Below are 24445 nucleotides of genomic sequence, written 5' to 3'. Positions count from 1 at the left end.
CTAGGATTGTGTTCTCCTTTAATGTCAATTATGAGGGTCATTGATGAAGACGTAACAATAAACATAAATGCCAAATTCTTTGTAATGGACTGTCGCTTTTAATGCTGCAGAACATTCCCTATCAAATGCTACCGGGCGCATAGCATTTAACACACCTTTATGAATGTTATCCTTTCCGGTGACAAGCAGAATGGTTGTGTTCGGTCTTCGGCCATCCTCGTCTTGGGTTCCACGTGTCCTCCCTTTAGACGACCACGTGTCATATCATATTTTACCCTATACAGATAGTCCTCCTGCTTCCCGGTGACATAATTTTATATTACCGGAATGTTGGTAGAAATACCTTTTTAGCGGGAATTACTATAACTCCCTCTGAAGGTTTCTGATAATTAATTAGACGCACGTCTCTCTGTATTTAATAGCCCGAACACGCGTCATCCCATGATTCAACATATTTTTTTTCGATTATCGAGGTAATCATGGCCATGAATTTAGCCACAAATTTTTTACTTATACGCAACATTCTTTTCCTTTGCGTTTTATAATTTCTCGAGTTTCTGATTTGCATCTTTGTTTTCCATACTTTCTCTAATTCTCTTCAAACACAAAATCTTTTCTTTCTTCTTTTTCAATGGCTTCTTCCTACAAGTGTGTTGGTTCTACAAAGAACAAGAACAAAACTGAGGACTCTGTTCCTCCAACGTTGAGTTCCATCATCCCAAGAAGACTTAGCACCACAAAGGACTTTGAAGAGAAATTTCCTACTGCTAACCCCCGTACATGGGCTGTTAGTAGGTACCCTTCTTCCAGTATTCCTGCTGTGAAGGGGGACTGTCGCTGCCATGAGTTGGATATCATTGCTCCTGATCTATCAGAGCGAGTGACCCTTCCCAAGGAAGGTTTTACATACTTTTTCACGTATCCCTTTACTTTGGGTATGTTTTCGTTGAGCGGAAGGCTTGATTCTATGATTGTAGAGTTTTGCCTTCGCTACCAGGTGTATTTGGCATAGGTAAGTCCTTCAGTGTGTAGGCCGATTGCCTGCCTTTGATGTTTGTACCAGGAAACTGGAGAGGAGCTAACCTTAGCTCATGTGATGAATCTCTATTCTCCCAAAATCATCCGCGGGGGAGTGATAAACCTCTGAAAGCGTAGCTACCATACTTTGCTGTCTAGCATGGATGATGACAACGACCGTGGGTGGATGGAACGATTCATTGCAGTCGCCACCAATGACATCATTCCGGTAACGACTTCATCCTTTCCGGTCGCTTGGAACCACACTCGTAAGCTCTTTGTTTAGTATTTCTTTTTACTAGATATTATTTTATAGTCGTATCAACTCTTCACCCTTCGCATATTTCAGCAACTCAATGGATCCCACCAGTGGTGGAACGTTTGGACCGGTGTGTTTAGAAGATCTTGAACGTCACGAAGCCTGAAACTCTTTTGTGGAAAGAATTGCTCTTAAATACGGGTGAAAGGCCAAAAATTATGGTAATTTTAGTTTTCATTGCTTCCATTTGTTTTTTGTATATGGAGAACTTGGTTTAACCTTTCTGACTTGTTCATAAAATTAGGTCTACATGCGGGCTCTATTGTTGTCCCCGAGGAGGACATTTTGCCTGATCCTACTGATGCAGCGAGGCTGTTTCAGGAAGCACTTACTCGAGCAAGTATCTCCAGGTTGTTTCGGGTGCAAACACTTCTTTACGGAGTCCCCGACCGAAGGATAAGCAACCAAAGAGAAGAGGTTTCTCCGCGGCCGGGGAAAAGAATAAGAGGGAAAAGACTGATGCCCCCGAGTCATCTCCGGTGGCGATGACGACTGGTCCTCCTTCCGGGCCAGTCATAGACACTGTGATGATTGATGGTAATGAAGAAGTTAGTGATGAGAGAGCTTTTCTACATATAAGGCGACGATCCTCATCATCTCAACAGGATGCTCGACCTGTTGAGATAGTTACACCAACTGAAGACGATGTCTCGGAACTTTGGGGAGAATCTGATTTGGTAGAAAATGCCAACTCCCATTTTTGGGCCCCAATTGCTATAACCAGTGTTGTGGGGCTAAGTACTAGGTCCTTGCCGTCTTTTGTTGGCGAGCATCCAACAACCAGCACTGGATTTGATGCAGCTGCTTCTCACTCTTTAACTCCATCAGTTTCATCTCCACCTTCACCAACACTAGCAACTACTACATCACTTCTATCTTCATCCACTCTTCCACCAACAATTGCTACATCACCTCCATCGGCCATATCTGACCATGAAGAAGGTGTTCATCTTCCATAGTCCCCAGTTCATGGGAATTTGCTGCAAAATTATGCTGCCCCTACTGAAGATTCATAAAGGAGGAGGAACGTTACTCTTTTGGTCTCTACCGGATGCAACTTGTTATCCCGGCCGGTGGAACTTGCTAATTATCTGAAGCCTTTGGCTTCAGAAAAAGACTGGGAAAAGATTCAGGCACTCTCGGGAGAGTGCTTGTTGAACAATTCCATGCATAACGCCGCAACGGTACGTTCTTTTCTTCCTTCATTACTTCTTCTACTTTTGTATGAATGTATTCTAAGTCATACTTCTTCTTATTTTGTAGGCCAACTTTCTTGGAACGAGACCAAACTATTTTTCGCCTCTCGGAACTAGAAACCAAACTACTGAGGTCGTTATTTTGGAGGCTCGTTTGCAGCAAAGCGAGCAAGAAGTGGTAACCATTAACCAAGAAATTGGCCCGCTGAGGGTTAAATTTGATAAAGCTAAAGCCAAATGGGCTTAAGTCTAGGACGTCGTTCTTGCTACAATCGAGCGCGAGGCTGTTACTGCCGAAAAAGTAACTAACTTAGAAGTAGCCTTGAACTCCAAAATCTAAAAGCTTGCTGTTGTGGGGGTGAAACACGCCCAGCTAGAAGTGAAGTACAAGAAAACTATCTAGCATAATAGGCTCTTTAGTTCAATTGTCCGCGACCTTAACGTCAGCCTCAAATCTGCTAGGTCCGATCGGGAAAGCCTTTCTGCCGAGGCTACCCAACTCAAAGAAGAACTTAAGCGCTGAGCGGCTTCCCTCGTTGCTAAAAAACTTATGTCATGTACAGCATGAGGAGAAAAAACTTGGAGGAGGCCAAAGTTAGTTGTAACGACTCGGCCAATCGTTTTGAGAGTTGTAACCCCGTTCCCCTATTTACTGCTAAATTTGTGCTTTACAGTTATTATGTGACTTGCCGGAGTAATTGGTTCGAGTCTTGTAAGGTTTTGAAATGAATTGAGACACTTAGTCTCCAAAATAAAAACGTAAGTTGAAAAGGTTGACCGGATGTCTACTTATACGTAAACAACCCCCAAATAGAGTTTTAATGATTCCAATAGCTTTGTATGGTAATTTTGGACTTAGGAGCATGTCCGAAAAATTATTTGAAAGTTCGTAGTTCAATTATGCTTGAAATGGCTAAAATAGAAACTTAAGTTTGAAAGTTTGATCGGGGAGTTAACTTTTTGTTATCGGGGTCAGAATCTGATTCTGAAAATTTGAATAGGCCCGTTATGTCATTTATGACTTGTGTGCAAAATTTGAGGTCAATCGGACTTGATTTGATAAGTTTCGATGTCAAATGTAGAAGTTGAAAGACCTTAAGTTTCATTAAGCTTGAATTGGGTATGATTCGTGGTTTTAGCATTGTTTGATATGATTTGAGGTTTCGACTAAGTTTGTATGGTGTTTTAGGACTTGATGGTGTATTTGGTTGAGGTCCCGGAGGCCTCGGGTGAATTTCGGATGGTTAACAGATCAAATTTGGACTTAGAATAGTTGAAACTTGCTGCTGCAAATGATGCAATCGCACTTGCAGAAATTGGCTCGCATGTGTGAGCCCCCAGAAGCGAGCTTGGCAAGTGCAGAAGCGAGCAGGGTCCGGGCAACACAGGTGCGACATTTTGGGGCGCACCTGCGAGACTATAGATGCGGCTAATTCAGTCGCAGGGCGAAAAGCCCCGACAGAACATATAATTTGGGGGTTGGCCATTTTTACCCATTTTTTTGATTTTAAGAGCTCGGGTGAGGCGATTTTTAGATGAAATTTCAAGAAAGTATCGGAGTAGGTATTCTTAACTCAATTTTGGTTAAAGTACGTGAATCTATGATTGTTTTTAACATTTAATTGGTGATTTAAGTTGGAAAATTTAGAGAACCCTCTTAGTTTAAATTGAAGATTTGAAGGTCGAGTTGATGTCAGAATTTGGTAAAATTTGTATGGTTGGACTCGTGATTGAATGAGCGTTCATATTTTGTAACTTTTATCGGGGTTCGATATGTGAGCCCCATAGGCGAGTTTTGGGTTAAATTTCGAATTTTATTGGAAAATTTATATTTTCATATGGAATTTATTCCTATAATTTGTATTGACTGAATCGAATTAATTATGACTAGATTTGAGCCGATCAGAGTCGAAAAATTGAGGGAAAGGCATTCTTACTAACTGATTGAGCGTGGTTTGAGGTAAATAACTTGTCTAACCTTGTGTGGGGAAAATTTCCCTTAGGATTTTTATTGGTATGATAATTGTGACGTGCTGAAAGTCGTGTACGCGAGGTGACAAGTGTGTACATGGGCTAAATATGAAAAACTCTGATTTTAAATTGTATAGATCTCTCTTACATATTAATTAAATTATTTTACCCGATTATGTTCATCATCATTGGTCTATTTCTATATTTTAAATTTGCCTTATCTTTTTCTGCTAATTGCTTTAACTGTTTAGTTTAAGCTTTGTTTCTTTTATTTTGTGCTCATTATTTGGATGTTGAATTTCTTAATTCAATTATTATTAATATGAAATATTTGACATTAAAAATTTGGTATTGAGGCAAAGTGTTAAAAATTTTAAAATATTATTTTTGTTGAGTTATTCACTCCCTAGTATTTTATGATATTTTGTATTCATTGTGATTGAGTTGTGGGCTCCTTATTCTGGAAAATAATGTTGTTGTTGATTTATTTTGGCAAGTTGAAATATTTGGGCATTTGAGGTGTAAAGTATGATATTGATACGCATGCGGTATAAGGTCTGGATGTTGAAACGCATGCGATGAGATACGGGTGGCTTGATACGCGTGGCTAGTAGGGGAACTATTAGAAGTCATGCGGTATAATAAAGGTGGCTAAAATGCGGGATGCTATTTCGAAAAAAATATTTTCTTTAAAATTAAATGTGAAGGCTCCCGCGATGATATAAGGAAATGAGATATTGTGAATTTATTTATGATTTAGGACTACGAGGCGGTATCTCGGGAGTGCCCTTGTTGATATTTCTTTATGGTTGCATTTCCTTTGGTTATTTTTGGTGTTTCCCTTAAAGTTGTAAATTTCTGTTTTTCTTCCGCAAGGTGTTATTTGCCCTTATTCTGTGTAGTTAAATTGTGACATACTACTTACTTGATTCATCCCCATTATCATTATTATTATTATATTGTTAATTTTTTTACCCTGAATTTTATTATTCCAGTAGATCCTGACCTAACCTCGTCACTACTCTACCGAGGTTAGGTTTGGCACTTAATGGGTACCGATGTGGTGTACTCATACTACACTTCTGCATATTATTTTGTGCAGATTCAGGTACTTCCTATCAGACTAGGCATCAGTGCACTGGCCGTACGCGGACACTTCAAGGTATATCTGCCAGCGTCTGCAGACCTCGGAGTCCTCTTCGATCCTTATTATATTAATCTTCTTATTCTCTTTAGACTCTGATGTATAGAGACACTTAGAATAAATTCTTAGAAGCTTGTGACTTATTTCTTCCGGGTTTTGGGAGTTGTAACTATTTGAATCCCAGTTTGATTTATTTTATATGTTGAGAATTGAGTTTTAGTTTTGTATTCCGCATAATTGATAGGCTTACCTAGTCTTAGAGACTAGGTGCTATCACGACATCCTACGGAAGGAAATTGGGGTCGTGACACTAGTATCATCGACTTTGATGCCTAAATTGCTAAGGCCCGAGAGCTTGAGTAAGATGCTAAAAATGGACTCCCGACGCAGTCTGATGCTTCTGGTTCTTCTGGTTCCGGTTCCGAGTTTTTGGGAACTGAAGAGGGATCAGAAGGTGATGATGCTGAAGACCAAACTGGTGAAAACGTCGAGCCACCTGTGGACCCACCTACTTCTCCCAAGAATGCGGACACTTCTCTTCCTCCTGGTTTCGGAGGCCCTGCAGTTTAGTTTTTCTTTTCTTTTTCCCATTTTGAACTTTTATCGTTTTGGCACATTCTTATAAATAAAGACATATTTTTGCTCAAGTATCATTTGAGTCTTACTTTCGTTTGAGTATCCATGCAAGTCTTTAATCTTTGCATTTGCTCAAGAATTCTGCGCACACTATACTATGTGTAGTCTCGAATGTGTTTTCCTCGAAGCACTTTGGTTCTGAGCATTATATCTTGTACGTGAGGGTTTCTATAAGTATTTGCGCAAGTTTACTTTTTGCGTCCTTTTCATATGTGGCTTCGGGTGTATTTTTTCCCGAAGGCATTTTTTATTCCGGGCATAGATTCTTCTAGAACCAACACTTTAACATGAGGGATTTTATAAGAGAAGGCCCTCTTATGTTTACGATACTCTTGAAGAGGACGTCTTCTGTTCATTATGACACTAACATTTGAAGTACTTGTTTAACTTTCAAATGACAAAGTTTATTCATTGTTCAGACAAGAAACAAGATAAAAACAAAAGGATTTCATTTTATTCCTTCTATCTTCAAAAAATTACATAAGCATTTGCTATGCTGAAAAGAAATTGCCATTACTTGTGGCTATCTTGTACAACTTGTTTCTACGGGGCTAGCTGCGCAGTCCCTGGTCCCGATGATGCATTTTGTTTTCGGATTTTCGTTCCCCAGTTGACGTGGCGGTCATTGTTGCCGTATCCTCATATCATTCGCCTAGTGTTCGAATGCGAAGAGTGCAAATTGGAACACTGGAAGTCTCGTATCCTTAGGAATCTATGGTATCGAGCGAAGGAATATCTAACAAACCTCTAGTGGTTTGTGCTTGTGAACGGTTGGGTAACCTTTGTTCGATAGCAAACTTAACTTCCTAGTTGGAATTTGCTATCGAACCAAAGATTATTTAACCGTCCCCGAGTGTAAGCTTGCTTGTTTGCCTTAATATCAAAGGGGTTATTACTGCTGTCTTCGTAGTATTCTTTTTGTCGCTGCCTCATTAAAAACCTTGCCAGAAAAACCCAATTGGGACAAAACTGAACGAAGGGAAAAAAAGTGCAGCACATACTTTCCGTTTGAATAATAATCATCAACAATAATATCTTTTGAGGTGTGCCACGTTCCAGTTGCTAGGCAACTTGTCTCTATTTTGGTTCTCTAACTCGTATGATCCTTTCCCATTGATAGCTGAAATTCGATAGGGACCTTCCCACGCTGGACCTAGCTTCTCCGCGTTGAGCTCCTAGGTATTTTGGGTTACTTTCCTCAGAACCAAGTCTCCTACTTTGAAATAACGGAAGTTGGATTTTCGATTATAATATCGCTCCATTCTTTGCTTTTGAGATACCATTCTTATATGCGCCAATTCCCGGCATTCTTCGAGCAGTTCCAAGTTGATTAACATCACTTCGTTGTTTGAATCTTTATCTGGCTGAAAATATCTCAAAGTGGGTTCACTCATTTCCACCAGGTTTAGGGCTTCAACACCGTACACACGGGGAAATGGAAGTTCTCCTGTACTTGATTTGGCCGTTGTTTGGTAGGCCCATAGAACTTTGGGAAATTCTTCGGGCCATCTGCCTTTTGCTGCTTCCAACCTTTTCTTGAGGTTTTGAATAATTACTTTGTTTGTTGACTCCGCTTAACAGTTTGCACTTGGATGATAAGGAGAAGATGTGATCCTCTTTATCTTCAAATCTTCGAGGAATTTTGTAACTTTTGCATCGATAAATTGTGGTTCATTGTCGCATGCTATCTCTTTTGGTATTCCGAACCTGCAAACTATATTTGCCCACGGGAAATCAACCAATACGTGTTCTCCGATCTTCTGGTAAGGACCTGCCTCCACCCATTTAGAAAAATAGTCAGTCAAAATTAAAAAAAACCTTACCTTTCCGGGAGCTGGTGGTAGCGGTCCGACGATATCCATCCCTCATTTCATGAATGGCCATGGGGACAAAAGCGAATGTAAGGGTTCTGCCGGTTGGTGTACTAGTGGTGCATAGCGTTGGCACTTATCACATTTTCGTGCGAAGTCTTTGGCTTCTTGTTCCATGCGAGGCCAGTAATATCCTGCCCATACCAACTCCAACACCAAAGAATCTGCGCACGAGTGATTGCCGCATATCCCTTTGTGGACGTCTCTCATGACGTAGTTAGCTTTTGACGTTCCTAAGCACCAAGCTAGTGGGCCTTGGAAGGATTTCTATACAATTGGCCTCTCTTGAAGATATAACGTGCAGCTTTGGCGCGTAACGATCGTGATGCTTTGGGGTCTTCGGGTAACTTCCCGTGCTCGAGATAGTTAATTATTTCATTTCTCCAGTCCCATACCAGACTAGTTGAATTTACCTCATAATAACCATCCATATCCAGGATTGAGTTCATCAGTTGCACTGCCATCCCAGATTTAGATCCCTTTATTTCCGTCGATGATCCTAAGTTTGCTAATGCATCCGCTTCTGTGTTATCCTCCCTCGGGATATGAGTAATTGACCACTCCCCGGAATATTTCCAAAAGAGCCTGGACCTTTACCATGTATTGTTGCATACGTTCTTCTTTGGTATCAAAGACCCCGTAGACCTGATTTACCACCAGTTGCGAGTCATATTTGATTTCAATACCCTCGGAATCAAGTCCCGGGTCAATTCGAGCCCTGCAATCAAAGCTTTATACTCTGCTTCATTGTTAGTTAAAGTGATCGTTCTGATGGCTTGTTTTAAGGTTTCCCCCGAAGGAGTGATTAAGATTATTCAAAGTACAAACCCTTTTACGTTGGAAGCTCCATCCGTAAATAAGGTCCAAACCCCCGATGTCGATTCTCACACCATTACTGCCTCCTTGGTTGCCAGAGGCAGTAGTCCCAGATTGAAATAGGCTACGAAGTCAGCCAAAACTTGCGACTTTATTGCAATCCTTTGTTTATATTATATGTCGAACTCACTCATTTCGACGTCCCATTTGGTCAATTTGCCCGAGAGCTCAGGTTTATGGAGGATGTTCCGCATAGGAAAAGTAGTCACCACAACTATCGGGTGGCATTGGAAGCAGGGCCTCAGCTTTCGAGCGGCGACTACGAGAGCTAAGGTCAGTTTTTTCAAATGTGGGTAGCGAGTTTCTGCTCCCGTTAAAATTTTGCTAACGTAATAAATGATAAATTGCGTACCTTCGTCCTCCCGGACTAAAATCGCACTTACCTCAAGTTATGAAATCGCGAGGTAGACTAGCAATGTTTCACCTTCTTTTGGTTTTGAGAGCAATGAAGGGCTCGATAAGTACTTCTTCAGATCTCTCAGAGCCTGCTGGCACTCCGATGTCCATTCGATTTTTTTTTTGAGCAGTGTGAAGAAGCGATGACATTTTTCTGTCGACCGGGAAATGAACTTGCTTAAAGCTGCTAATCTTCCTACGAGCCTTTGGACTTCCTTTACGTTCGACAATTGATCTGGGATATCCTCTATGGCCTTGATTTTGTCGGGTTTTACCTCAATTCCTCTTTGTGGGACCAGAAATCCCAGAAACTTACCAGAACTGACCCCTAACGCGCACTTCTCGGGATTACGTTTCATGTTATGCTTCCTCAGGATGTCGAATATTTCTTGCAAATGCTTAAGATGGTCACCTGCATTCAAAGACTTAACGAGCATATCATCTATATAAACTTCCATAGTCTTTCCTATTTATTTTTCAAACATCTTATTTACGAGCCGTTGGTAAGTGGCTCCGGCATTTTTTAACCCCAAGGACATTACATTGTAACAATATGTACTGAAATTCATTATAAACGAAGTTTTTTTCCAGATCTTCCAGGTTCATCTTGATTTGGTTGTACCCCAAGATAAGCATCTAGGAAACTCATCAACTCATGCCCGGCCGTGACGTCAATCATTTTATCGATATTTGGCAGTGGGAACGAGTCTTTCGGGCACGCCTTATTAAGGTATTTATAATCTACACACATGCAAAAATTTATTGTTCTTCTTAGGAACTACTACTACATTGGCTAGCTAGTACGGATATCTTACCTCTCGGACTGAACCGATTTTAAGCAAGCAGGTTACCTCTTCTTTTATGAATTTATTCCTTGCCTCGGTAATATCGCATTTCTTCTGCCTTACCGGAGATACGCTGGGATCCAAACTCAGCTTGTGCACGACTATTTCTGTCGGGATATCTGTCATATCCTCGTGCGACCATGCAAAACAATCAGCATTAAATTTAAGAAATTTAATAAAACCAGACTCGAGCTCCGGGTGCAGTCCTGTCCCCAAATGGAATTTTCATTCTAGGAATTCCTCGAATAATGCAACTTGCTACAGTTCCTACGCCGTGGACTTCGTTGCGTCCGTCACTTATGGAACTTGGAAATATATTGGCACCTGATATTGTTTTGATGACTTTGCTTCGGGGTTAACTCCTTCTAGCTCGGGAGTAGGTGCGGGTTCCTGTAATTGCTATGACGTGTATTCCTTCCCTTTGCTACTGAAAACTGAGATTGCATTCATCTTCCTTACTGTCGGTTGATCACCTCTTATCTGCTTGATTCCTTCGGGCGTTGGAAACTTTAGCAATTGTTGATATGTTGAGGGTACATCTTTCATCTCGTGTAACCATGGCCTTCCCAGGATGATGTTGTATCCCATGTCACCATCTACTACTTCGGAGAGAGTTATTTTCATTACTCCTTCAGTATTCGTGAGCAGCAAAATCTCTCTCCGGGTCGTCACGCTCACAAGGTTGAATCTAGCGAGGAGCTTTGTTGCCGGAATAATGCTTCCGGTGAGTTTAGCTTGCTCCAATACTCTCCATTGTACGATATTAACATAACTTCATGGATCTACTAGAACATGTTTAATCTTAAAAACTCACACATTTAAATAAATTACTACTGCGTCGTTGTGTGGTGACAACAATCCGTATGCGTCCTCTTCCGTGAAAGTGATATCGTCTTTCCAGAGTCTTTTACTATGAGTTATTATTACTTTCGTCTTTTTCGCTGACGAAAAGGTGACCCCGTTAATCTCATTCCCCCCGAAGATCATATTAATCGTTTGGCGCCGGGTTCTTCTCCTACTTTCGAAGGTTCCACGTTATCTCTGTTACGACCATAATTGTTCTTAGCTCGGTCACTTAAGAATTCTCTGAGGTGACCATTCTTCAATAGTGTAGCCACTTCTTCCCGGAGGTGCCGACAATCCCCTGTCTGGTGACCGTTCATCCCATGGTACTCGCACTATAAGTTGGGATCTCTCTGGCTGGAATCAGATCTCATAGTTCTCAGGAATCATGTCTCTTTAACGTTTCTCATGGCTGACACCAACTCTATTGTACTAACGTTAAAATTATATTCCGATAACTTGGGGTAAGAAGGATCCCGATACCCCTACGTCTCTTTATCCTGGAGTGATCTATTGTTTCGATCACGATTGGTCCCTCTGTCAACGATGAACTTGTTTGCTGCCCGGAAGCTTCTGCCATTACCTTCGGTTCGCTCGTATGGCAAATATCAGCCCCTCAAAGTCCGCCTGCCCGCGTTGTAGTCATCCTTTGATTTTTCTCTGCTCTTCCCCGTCCTTTGGCTGATGATGTGGAACCAACATGGTCATCTTCGATCCTTATCTTTGACTCGTACCGGTTGTGGACATCTGCCCAAGTTGTTGCTTGAAACTCAAGAAAACTCTCCTTTAGCTTCTGGTAAACGTCTGAGATTCTCAGATTCAATCATTTGGTGAATGCCTCAACTGCCAATTCTTTTGGGACAGCCGGGAGCAATATCCTTTCTTTCTGGAATCGGGTAACGAACTCTCGTAGTAATTCAGATTCTCCCTGAGCGATCGTAAATATGTCGGCCTTTCGGGATTGTACTTTTCTGGTACCGGCATGAGCCTTGATGAAAGAATCTACGAGCATCTCAAAGGAATCTATGGAATGCTCGGGTAATAACGAACACCACGTTAGGGCTCCCCTCGTAAGAGTTTCTCCAAATTTCTTTAGCAGCACATATTCAATTTTGTAAGGATCTAGATTATTTCCTTTTACCGCCATTGTGTAGGTGGTAATATGCTCCTGCGGGTCTGAAGTCCCGTCATACTTTGGCATTTTAGGCATTTTGAACCGCTTTGAGATTAGTTATGGTGTCGCGCTCGGCTTGTACGACAATTGAGTATACTTCTTCGAGTCCGAGCCTTTCAATATTGGTGGCGCACCCGAGATTTGATCTATGCATGCATTTACTACCCTCATAAACCGTAAAGGTTCATTCTTGAATGGGTCATTCTCGTTGTTGAGACAGGATCCGCTCCCCCTGGCCCCGTCGGAGCCAACTTCGCCCCTGAGAGTATTGTTGTCGACTATCTGCATCGTTTGGTTTGCGGGAACACCTGGAGGAATTGGATCTCATCTATTTGCATTATTTGAAGCCCCCCATAATGCCTGCTTCAGTTCCGTCATAACCTAATCCTGCCGCGTGAGATGACCTAGAATGATTGCATGTTGCTCTTGCAGGCCCCTCACCGCATCTACGACATGCTCCGCCTCATCATCACCGAGAGTTGTATTTCAAACCTGTCGAGGGTATTGCCTGTCATACACCGACGTGGCATCATTCTCCTCATTGCAGGTGTCACTGATTGAATACTCGAAATGAGGATGATCCCCTCGAATTTCAGGGTTGTGCGTGTTGTTAACAATGTTATCTTCCATTTTTCATGATTTTTTCTAAGACAAAATAATTAAATCGCGTTAGTAAAAAAGGCAAGAATCAATTTAATTGCACGACTGTCTAGGCCCCACGGTGGGCACCAAATTATTTACCCGTAGAATGGTACAGTTGAATTTATACTTGGTTTCTAGACAAGTGAACTAATTTGATCCTGAAATAATGCAATAATTGAAGAAAATATACAATACTTAGCCTTGAAATATAGATGAAACAACAGAGATGACAGTTCCGGGAACAGGGTTTTCGGGCACAACAATGATGAGATCAAAAAACAAGAAGATAAGATTGTATTAAGCTTTGTATTGAATGTAGTATAAGTTTTGCCTGAAAATTCATATCCCTTACAATGATAACTAAGCTAACTATTTATAGTTACGTCTAGGGAAGGAGGTACTAGGATTGTGTCCTCCTTTAATGTCAATTATGAGAGTCATTAATGAAGACGTAACGGTGAACATAAATACCAAATTCTCTGTAACGGACCATCGCTCTTAATGCTGTAGAATATTCCCTATTAAATACTACCAGGTGCAGAGCATTTAACACACCTTTATGAACATTATCCTTTCCAGTGACAAGCGAAATGGTTGCGTTCGGTCTTCGGTCATCCCCGTCTTGGGTTCCAAGTGTCCCCCTTTTAAACGATCACGTGTCATATCATATTTCACCCTATACAATAATTTTCAGTTTGATAAGTCTCTTTCTGAAAATACCTTGGATATGATACAACAACAACAACAACAACAAAAAATCCATTGTAATCCCATAAGAGGGATCCGGAGAGGGTAGTGTGTACGCAATCTTACCCCTACCTTGTGAAGGTGGAGTGACTGTTTCCAATAGACCTCGGAGGAGAATACCTTGGATATGATTCGAAGATGAAAACCTTGAGTTCCATCTTGGTAAACCTTGTTCCAAAAAGGCCCTAAATATGATCAAGAGATAGCTTACTTCATAAATTGGAAAAGATCAATGAAGAATGAAAAGTAACAAAGAGTTAGACTAATGTTTAGTACCATTACATTGCATTTACTTTGCAGAACAAAAAGTAATTACAAAGTTACAACATTGTTTCACTAAGAACACTGAGAGCTTTATATTGGATATATAAGAAACTCTTTTCTTTTGGCATTTATTCAAGCTTTCCATTGTTTCCTAAAAGGACTATTGCATAGAATGGGAAGGAATATATTAGAAAACAATACATATTAATAGGATACAGTCAAACTTCTCTATAATATCTCGTTTGTTCCGTTATTTTTTGGCTGCTATAGTGAAGTGTTGTTATAGAGGACATATATTATAACATAAAAATCAGTTTCGGGAAAAATTTAGCTTTTATAGTACATTATTGTTATATAGAAATGTTGTTATAGAGAGATCTAACTGTATTTAAACTTAAAAATGTGTCATCTTTCTATTATTTTCCTTTCCTTCTATTTATTTCAAACCAATTAACCCCTTAAAAGGGAAATAGAGGAGAGGAGGTGGAGAGTGAGTGAAGAAGAAGGTTGAATCAATGTCTGTAATTGATGAATCTTATGAACTTGTTTTTTGATCTAAAGAAGCAACAAAGTCATCGATATTTCTATCTGAACTTCCTCCTTTAGCTATGGCCTCTTTTGCCAATTCTTTCCATTTAAGTGTGTTTCTCTTAATCTCTTCCCTTCTTTCACCTTGCATAACTTCCTTTATACAACTTTCAATCATTTCTCGTCGAACAATTCTTTTCTCATCAGCCAAAACCTTGACTCCAATTCCCCAAAAATCCATAACATACTTAGCATTTGCTTAGTCTGTTCTGATTCCCTAACCATCCATAAGAATTTATCGTTATATCGTTTCAATCCCCAGTACAGTTCTTCTATTTGGTCAACTTCTAGCTTTGCCATACTACCAAATGAGACATAAATGTGGTTGTTCATTCAGCCATTTCTTACAAGTATCTGTCTCTGGCTTGTACATTGTCATAACATACTCTTTGTCGTCTCAGATTTGCCTATCCAGGTACATCGATGGTGTAGCCCGACCAATGGTCTTCAATGGCAAGAATTTTGACATAAAATTTCTTACCTACAATAACATTTGAAATAGCTATCAATGGCTTGCTGAATATGTACCAAAACAATGTCATCTTGGCTTTTTTCTTGTATATATTCCATAAAATTTGTTACCTACAATAAATTTGTCAAATTTTATGTAGGTACGTTAAGCTCCCGCTATGCGCGGGGTCCGTGGAAGTATCGGACCACAAAGGTCTATTGTATGCAGTCTTACCCTGCATTTCTGCAAGAGGCCGTTTCTACGGTTCAAACCCATGACGTCCTGGTCACATGACAACAACTTTAAACTTCAGTGCTCTCTGCTTTAGCAACACCTCCGTCATCATAAGTCATAACCATCTGAAATAGTGTCAATCTTAATGGAATCATATGATTTTTCCATGGTTTTGAGTATATAAGGAGTGGTGACTAATGTAACTTTGATTCCTTTTGTTTCTAAATTTGGAAAATTGAAGCATAGGATTGATATGGCAAAACCAAACAATGAGCTTTGTAAGAAACTCTCATGTTATCCTCCATTGTTTGCTAGCTTTTTTTAGACTTGGGGTCTGATTTTTCTACTTTATAAGCTCAGAAATATAATAATTCAGGTAAACTGCATCCTTGTGGTTTACAAAGTAATTGTATAGACCATGATTTGGAACTTACTCTTAGTGCAGTTCTGTGTTGGGGAAAATGCTTGCCTCTTAAAAAGTTGGTACTTTACTACTTTGGTAGTTTGGTTAAAGAAAATGACAGCAAACAGGCTATTGCATTAAATAGTTTTTAATTATAAAAATAGTGCTACATGAACAACAAAGACTCTTTAGTTGAGTAGGTTCACTTTACATTTTGTTTGGATTGTTGTTATATTTTGTTTCGTAATTATATCGTTTTAACGAACACGTAGTATAATATTTGGATAAATTGTATCGTTTTGCGTTGTTTCATAATGTCACACATTCTAGCATTCTGAAAAATAAGCTTCCAATATTATTTAAAAAAAAGATAAAGTATGTGGTAGAGTAATTATTAAAAAGATAGGATAAAGAGTAAAATAAATTATAATAAGGGCAGGATGAGAAGATATTAAATAACGACGCGACCAAACCAAATCGGTTGTTACATAAAAAATTTAATAATACACTACAATAAAATTTAAATAACAATCAAAACGAATATTATATTTAAAGTAATAATACAATACAACTATAAACAACCATCTAAACAACCTGTTACAAAACAAAGGTCGTGAATAAGTTAATGAACAGGATAGTGGTACATTTCTATATCGCCATGACATTTTGTTTGGAAAAAACTCATTGTGTCCTATGTTTCATATTCATTCACTACATAGAAATTAGTAGATAAAAAATATATTACCAGTATAAAAAATTCCTCCTACTTTAATACTTTATTGTTTGGCATCAAAAGGAAAAAATAATTAACACGTTACTGATCAAAAAACCAAAAAGAAGAAAAAAAAGGAAAGAAAATAATAACCCGTTAACCCATATGGTTATCAGGTACTGCCCATGAAATATCAGGCAAATCCCTATTTTTGTAATTCTTCTAGGTTTTCCAACTTCTCCATTTTTTCTGCGTCTCGCTCACCTGCGTCGGTGCCACTGACCTCCCTTCTACGTCTCTCTCAGGTAAATTAAAATATCTTTCTTTTAGCTCACCTTTCTGTTCGCTAAAACTATTGCTTACAGTGTTTAACTCTCAGGTGTTTTGTCGATAAAAAAATAATAATTTAAACTTCAAAATGTCAACTTTTTTCACTGTTTTTGTGAGTTTCGCAAATTAAGTCAGTTCTAGACCCAGATAACGAAGAAGTGATACGGAGTATTTTTATAGATGACCAATTAATTTGGGATTGAGGTCTAGACGTCTAGTTGATTGATTGGTTAATTAAAGATCTCAGCTTTTGTAGCGCAAGTTGTTGTTTTTTGGTAATTTGCGTTTATGTGTTTCCTAGTTTTGTTGAAGGAGGGTTTTTTCTTTATTTATTTATCGGAAAAGGGCCAAAACTACCCCTGGAGTATCGAATTTGGTACAAAAATGATCTTCGTCCACCTATTTGAATAAAAATGCCCCTACCGGTATTTTTTTGGCTCAACATTACCCTTATTACTAACAGAAAATTCTGGGGGGAAAAAAAATTTAATTAATATACACGTGTCACCGTTCCATTGGCCTAACTTAAACTTCAACTAAAATATAACTAAACTCACCCTTAACCCGTTCGAATATTGACCCGCTTCGATTTTAAAACACATCTCTCTCCGTGCCTTGTTGCTACTTGGGCGGAATTCACTGGCGGATCCGCCGGAAATAGCAACGTACACAATAGCTTATCTCATTTGCAAATTATGAGTAGAAAATCCTTTTTTACTAGACTTAACACAGTAATCTAATCGAGAATATTGAATCCATGATAACAATCAAAATAAGAAAACAAATACTAGTGAAGAAATTATCTAAAAAAATTGTTAACTATTATTAGTACATCATATGAACCCAGTGTGTATGAAATGTGACAATTGCACAATACCCGTTACACGGAGTAGAAAAGCTTACATATTAATTGAATAAATAGTGAAATAAATAAATAAATAAATAATAGAAATACACATCACATAAACAATAAAAAAATTGAAAAAACATCCTCAAAATTTCACGGAGGAATGACAAAAAATAGTGAAGAACCCCCCCCCCCCTCACCCCCCCCCAACAAATTTCAAATAAAGAAGAATTATATAATAAAGAACACCCATTGCATAAACAAAAAGAATCTAAACTTTTTGCATTAAGAAGAATATGACAATTCCTTACATTTTCCATAAAAAAAATTCTAATAGAGAACTCAATTTTAAGTTTGCCTCATGAATAATAGTAGGCATACACTCGTGAAATAGCGAAGAGAGAGAGAGTTATGTTTTAAAATTGGGGCGTGTCAATATCTTGGCGGGTTACGGGTTGGGGTTTATGTTAGGCCAATGGGACGGTGACACGTGGATATTAATTAATTTTTGTTTTTTTATGAATTTTCTGTTAGTAATAAGGATAATGTTTAGCCAAAAAATAAAGGTAGGGGCATTTTTATTCAAATAGGTGGACGGAGGGCAATTTTGTACCAATTCCAATACTTCAGGGGCAGTTCTGGCCCTTTTCCGCTTATTTATTGAAAAGAATGCTAGTATTTGTTATTTATATGTTCGGTCCTCAAAATTACATTTGTTCCAACTTTCAAGAAACCTATAAATTGTTTTTCAGTGTTAGTCTATGGAAGTTTATAGCTTGTGTGCTCAAACCCTACAACAACAACAAACCCAGTGTAATCCCACAAGTGGGGTCTGGGGAGTATAGTGTGTACGCAGACCTTACCCCTACTTTGTGAGGGTAGAGAGGCTGTTTCGGGTAGACCCTCGGCTCAAGGATGTGTGTTCAAACCCTACCGCTGACAAAAGCCTGTGCACCATTGACCCTCGGGGATTTCTCGTTTATAAAAAAAAGTTTATAGCTTGGATTTTTAGCTCGCTGGAATATTCTGTTGTTAAGATATCCTTTCCAAGAGTGATCTGAAGTTGTTAAATAGCTGAGAATGAAGTTATTGCCCTTTTTATATAAAACTGTTGTTAATCTTTATGAAGAATAATGTTTTGGCTTATAAAGAAAGGGCGAATGGATAAGTACCTGAGAAAGAAGTTATTACCCTTTTGTATATATAAAACTGGGCTTACGTTGTTACTTAAGCTGAGTTATGACTTTGAGAGCTATAAGACAAAAAACTGTTCTTGTTATAGTGTTCGATGCAATGTTTGTGTTCATGTTAGTGGAATACTGTTGTTTTCAGTGCTCAAATTGATGGCACGGCTTGATGAGAACTGTTTTGGTGCAGGTGAAATCTTTGCATTCTATTGTTGTTTTATCAAACCAAGCACTTGTTTGGAAAGTGAAAACAAGTTTGCTTGGTCAGTGTCATCCTCTTTAACCTTTTTCCTCTCGGTTAGTGATCGTCCCCTTTAACAATGGGAACACCAGAGACCTCTCGTGAACCTTGCCCTGACCGTATACTTGATGATGTTGGCGGTGCATTTGGTATGGGTGCTGTTGGAGGTGCAGCCTTCCACTTCATAAAAGGCACATACAATTCACCAAAAGGTGAGCGCATGGTTGGTGGTACACAGGCGGTGCGCATGAATGCTCCTCGTATTGGTGGTAGTTTTGCTGTGTGGGGTGGACTGTTCTCCACGTTTGATTGTACAATGGTTTATCTCCGTCAGAAAGAAGATCCGTGGAACTCAATCATTGCTGGTGCAGCAACTGGTGGCTTTCTCCAGATGCGGCAGGGATTAGGTGCTGCTTCTAAATCAGCAATGTTTGGTGGAGTTTTACTTGCGTTGATAGAGGGAGCTGGAATTATGTTGAATAAAGTCATGAGTGCTCCCCAGAATTTCCCGGCCATGGATGAGCAACTACCAAATGCCCCTGTTGTGCCTGGATATCCAACCGGGCAGCTGCCTCAACCAATGGGGCAGCTTCCTGGTCAAGCTCCAGTAAGTATTGATGGCATGATGGCTGAATCTTCAGCACCGTCCTCTTCTTCCTCAAGTTCCTGGTTTGGAGGGCTTTTTGGGGGTGGAAAGAAGGAGGAGACAGCGACAAACAGTGGTAGCAAGACACAGGTTTTAGAGAGCTTTGATGCTCCTAGCCCACCTGCCTTTGAATATAAATGAGTTGAAGAGCTGAAATTTTTTGCAGGTTGGTTAATGTTATTGTCTTTATTATTTGGAATCCTTATGTAGTATGGACCAGTATATATTGATTTATCAGTGTGGCCAAGGTTTTGCTATGTTTCATGGAAAAGATAGATTCCTGAATAAATGTCTTCCTTCAATAGCAATTATGTGCTCTAGTCTCTATAAAAACTGCGCCGGATAAAGGAAATGAAATCTTGCTTTATATGCATTGACGTGCTCTTCAGAATGAAGATCACCATATAATTGAAACTTGTTATTGACTGCTTTCTAAGCTCAACTGTTGTGTCCTGTTACTTAGATGTGTTCTGATCTTGTGTGTATTTGAGAGCCTGTTTGGCCAAGCTTCTGGGAGGTCAAAAGTACTTTTTAAAAAATTTAAGCTGTTTGGCCAAGACGGAGAAGTATTTTTGGCTAGCAGTAGAAGCAGCTTTTCTGCGAAAATTCTAGCTTCTTCCAAGAAGCAGAAGCAGAAAATTAATTTATTCAAGACAAAATTATCCTCACCATAAATTTATGTTATCCAAATTATCCCTAACTGATTTAAGTTTTTTCTTTTCATTTTTGTTTTTAGTTTTCACCATTCTTTTAAAATTAAAGATATCATATACATGAATCATATTGTAATTTTTCAAATTCTTTATTGACTTTTCTTGTTTTTGATTTTTTGTTTGTGTAATGTCTTGTAACTTTCCAAATTATCTTTCTTTTTTCATACTAAAGCAAATTATCTATATCCTTCTTTGGATTATCAATTCTCTTCTTACAAATAATCATTTATAATTTCTTCTGTTATTTATTAGTTCAAGAATCTTTAAAACAGTTATCAAATCTAATTTGTGAAAATTACCTACAAATAGCTAATAAATTTACAATTGCATCGCATAATCTACCTATATATTATTAAAAGAAGAAGAAAAAGCATTCACATTAAGCCAAGTGGCAGCTTCACATAATTAGTTTCTTTTTGAATTTAAATTTTTAAAAAAATCAAATTCTACATTATGTGTTGTTAATAAGTAGTTACTTTTTTTGAATTTGAATTTAAACATAAACTATTTTTTTTTACGAAAATATTTTTTTTTATATATATTTAAAATAATATTTCTATTTTACGTTTAATGCCATCTTTCAAGTTTAACACTCAGAATCATCTAGTTACAACTACCATGGCTATACATAATTTCACCCGACGATATTCTTCTACCAATAAAGAATTCAACTATTATGCTAATGAAGACATTATTGCAGAGATTGAAGAGTTGAACCTTATGGTATTCCTTTAGAAATGCAAGGCAATGTACTAATATGGAGACGTTGTGTGATAGAAGTAGAGATAAAATTGTTGAGAAATGTTATCATGTTTGAGTGACTTTACTTATTATTTCATGGTTGATTATCAATATATAGTAATTTGTGGAATAGACTTCTAATTCATAATGGATGATGTATTTTGATTATTCAAATCATTATGTAACAATAAGTTCTTATACTAGATAATATTATATACTTTGGTATAACTATATATGTAAAATTGATTTAAATCTTTAATATGTATGTTTACTTTATGTTTCATATTTTAATTAAATAAAATAAAAATAATAAAAGTATCTCACGATAAATATTTAAGTTTATTTTTCTCTTTAAAATAATTATAAGACCTTGATACTATCCTTTTTGGTAATTTGACACAAAATCACTTTTTAGAAAGATTGGCCAAACACAATTTGTTTATCAAATGTTGCAAAAAGTACTTAAATGAATTGGCCAAATAATAACTGTTTTTTTTTTTCAAAAGTACTTTTGAAAAAAGACTTTTTAAAAAAGTACTTTTCAAAATAAGCAGATTTTGGTAGCTTGGCCAAACAAGCTCTGAATCTTGTAGGTTTTGCAATTCTTGAATTTATTATTGAACATGTATTATATCCTTGAAATAAACTTTGATTTACCTGTAGAAAACTGTACTAATCTCTCTGAGATGCCTTATCGTTGGTGCCTGCACTATAACTCTGTGCCACATTGGTATATTATGCTGGTGTACTATAGGAAATACTTGTGGCCCTTAGGGCTTTGGTCTAGTGGTAAAAGCGCAATATGATGTGTGGATTGGGCACACGTCATAGGTTCGAACTCTACTGGGGACAAAAGCCTGGTATTCAAGTGGAGTAGGGAAGATGGGAGGGCACATTATCCACCGAGTTCTAAACCGTGCGCCACCGGTTCCCAAGGATTTCCTGGTTATAAAAAATTATAGGAAATACTTATATCTGACACGAGTTTGTTCTTTCTTAAAAAGGGAGAATAACATACATAACTAATTATACACTTGCTCATTTTTGGAATATCTTGAAGTAGAAACGGGGGTTATGATTAGTTCCTTTTCTTTTTGTGAGGTAAATAATTCAATTGATGCGGGAGAACTCATGTGCAAGCAATATACCAAAGTAGAGGGCCTACACCAAAATGTTGTTCTCTACAAAAAAAAAACTGTCAATCTTCTATACACGGACCAATCTACAAATCGCATAGTCTGCCTATACATCAACGGACCATAATCTTTACATTAACAAAACTAACAGGGACCTCATGGGTGCACTCAAAGTTAACTAAGCCAAATTATTCCTCAATGTATAGAGTCATGCTATAAACCTACAAAAGCTCTCCAATTTCCGTCCTTTTTAGGACACATAGGAGGGCTAGAGGGAAAACATCTCATGCCGTATATCTTTTTTCACTTCTAAAGGCTCAACTGTGTAGCACATCTTTTAGTGTGTTCGTTCTATGGACTAGTTTAGTACCACCCAACATAGTCGGGTTGCCACATGACAAATGCAATAGAAGATAGTTCATATTTTCGCCTGAGCATCTCACATAAAGCACCAACCAACATATGCGAGCCTCATCTTTCTCGTGAAAAGCTATGAGCTATGGTCGGTTCTTTTATCCTCCATCCTCCTGGGAGTTCTTATTGTCATTTTCTGTTTCAAGATATAAGAGGGATGCTGTGTTCAACTTTATGGACTAGGAAATATCAAGGAGGCAACTCCTTAATATTGCTTGAACTAGACTGACAATAGTCAAATGCTGTTAAATGCACTGCCCAAAAAATTCAAAGTGATGCCTTGTAGAATCTCAAAGTCAAATTTGACAGCAGCTTTGAATTTGAGAAAGCTTTCTCATGTGTTCACCCACACCCTCTACAGAGACTTTCCCGCTGGTCACTTCAGGGTTCCCTTGGGTTTGTTCTGACCTTTTCACCGCACTTATTGGGATGGACATCAAATACATGTAATAGGTTGTTGGTATGCTAGACGTAGTACTCTTTATCAAAGTTTCGTTCCCTCCTTTTGAAAGCTCTCTCTTTTGGGACTCAGCTCTTTTCTTAATCCTCTGTCTCTGGATTATACACAACACAATCCTTAAGAGATGCTCCGAGTGGTAAATCTAAACAGGTCGTCAGGAGAGATCCTACCTTGCATCTAAAAACTTGTGCTAGTTGCTCAATGTTTTGCACTTCCAATTTATCTTTGTGTTTGTCACTTTGAGAGATAAAATGCTGGAGTTCTTATCTACTGAGGTATTTATCTGCTATCTGTTGTATGAGACGCTAACCTTAAGTTCTCGCTTTCTTCTTCCTCTCTGTCTCATTTTTCCAGCACTGAAACAATGAATTTCTTTCTTTCCTTTTCTAGTGAAATACCGAGTTCACAACCACCTACTCCAGCAGTGCATGTCTCCCTCTCTCTAACAATGTACTTTACGTTCTGCTTCGCTCGGAGGATGAGAGAATATTTTAGTTTTTTTTGTTTCCACCTTGCTTTTGGTAGAGGCTGTAGATCTAGTAGCAGAGGGCTCGATCCTTAGCCATTTCTTTGTTCTTTTCTTGTTTACATAGGTGAAGTTGACAACCTGATAGATCCTGGATAAGCAGGGTATTTTGATCTTCCGTCTTCGTTGTTGCTTGACATTTTTTCTTGTTTCTCATTTCTTATCCTTTTATGTGCAATTTATGATCAAAACATTTGCATGAATCTGTTTTGTAGGGGGAGCATCTTTGGTGGTCAGTACACTTGTCACACTTCTTGATCCGTGCCAATTTTTGGGATTAGTAAATGGCGTATTATGGATCTTAATTATGACATAGTGGGCTTGTTGGTGCAGGCAACTTAATCTACAGTACTTGACATTAAGATGTATTGCACCATAGATTTAATGGTATTAACTTCTGATTGTTGTAACGTTTCAAACCTGAATGATCAAACAAATGGAAAAATAAAGTTCTTTTGTATATGGAAACACCTTCTTGGGCAGCATATAATATAGTTCTATTGTAGAGCCACTTCTGGTTGACTTGTTTTTTAAGTTGCTCGACTCGACTACAGTATATATTATATATGTTGGTACTTTTTGTAGTGAATGCCCTTTTTCTGGAAAAAGGAAAGCATATGCTTAGATAGTAAAACCTTTTCTCATAGAGAGGCCCTCAGGGGCTTTGGTTCAATAGTAAGGAGGCAACATGTGATGTGTGAACTAGGCGTGATGTTGCCAATTTCACCGAGTTGTGATTCTAAAAGAAGTTTTTTCCTATACTTAGTGGGCGTTTGGATATAAGAATTGTAAAATTCCAAAATAGGGGGAAAAAAATTTTCAAGTGAAAATTGTATTTGAAATTTAGAGTTGTGTTTAAATATGAATATAATTTT

General features: G+C 38.3%; 1 protein-coding gene across 1 annotated transcript; it reads left to right on the top strand.

Annotated features, from left to right (window-relative positions):
• The first annotated feature begins 16500 nt into the window (after positions 1-16500).
• On the top strand, positions 16501-24081 carry LOC104119301 (mitochondrial import inner membrane translocase subunit TIM17-2-like). Its single transcript, XM_009630765.4, has 3 exons — positions 16501-16634; positions 18884-19746; positions 23786-24081. Exon 2 carries the CDS (start codon positions 19014-19016, stop codon positions 19719-19721), a length of 708 nt encoding a protein of 235 aa, XP_009629060.1. The 5' UTR covers positions 16501-16634; positions 18884-19013; the 3' UTR covers positions 19722-19746; positions 23786-24081.
• Positions 24082-24445: the final 364 nt, after the last annotated feature.

This window comes from Nicotiana tomentosiformis, chromosome 4 (assembly GCF_000390325.3).
Source record: "Nicotiana tomentosiformis chromosome 4, ASM39032v3, whole genome shotgun sequence".
Lineage (NCBI taxonomy): Eukaryota > Viridiplantae > Streptophyta > Magnoliopsida > Solanales > Solanaceae > Nicotiana > Nicotiana tomentosiformis.
This window is presented reverse-complemented; position numbering and strand designations above follow the sequence as displayed.

Excerpts from the sequence above, each read along its gene's own strand:
- LOC104119301 (XM_009630765.4), top strand. The coding sequence starts at position 19,014 with ATGGGAACACCAGAGACCTCTCGTGAACCTTGCCCTGACCGTATACTT.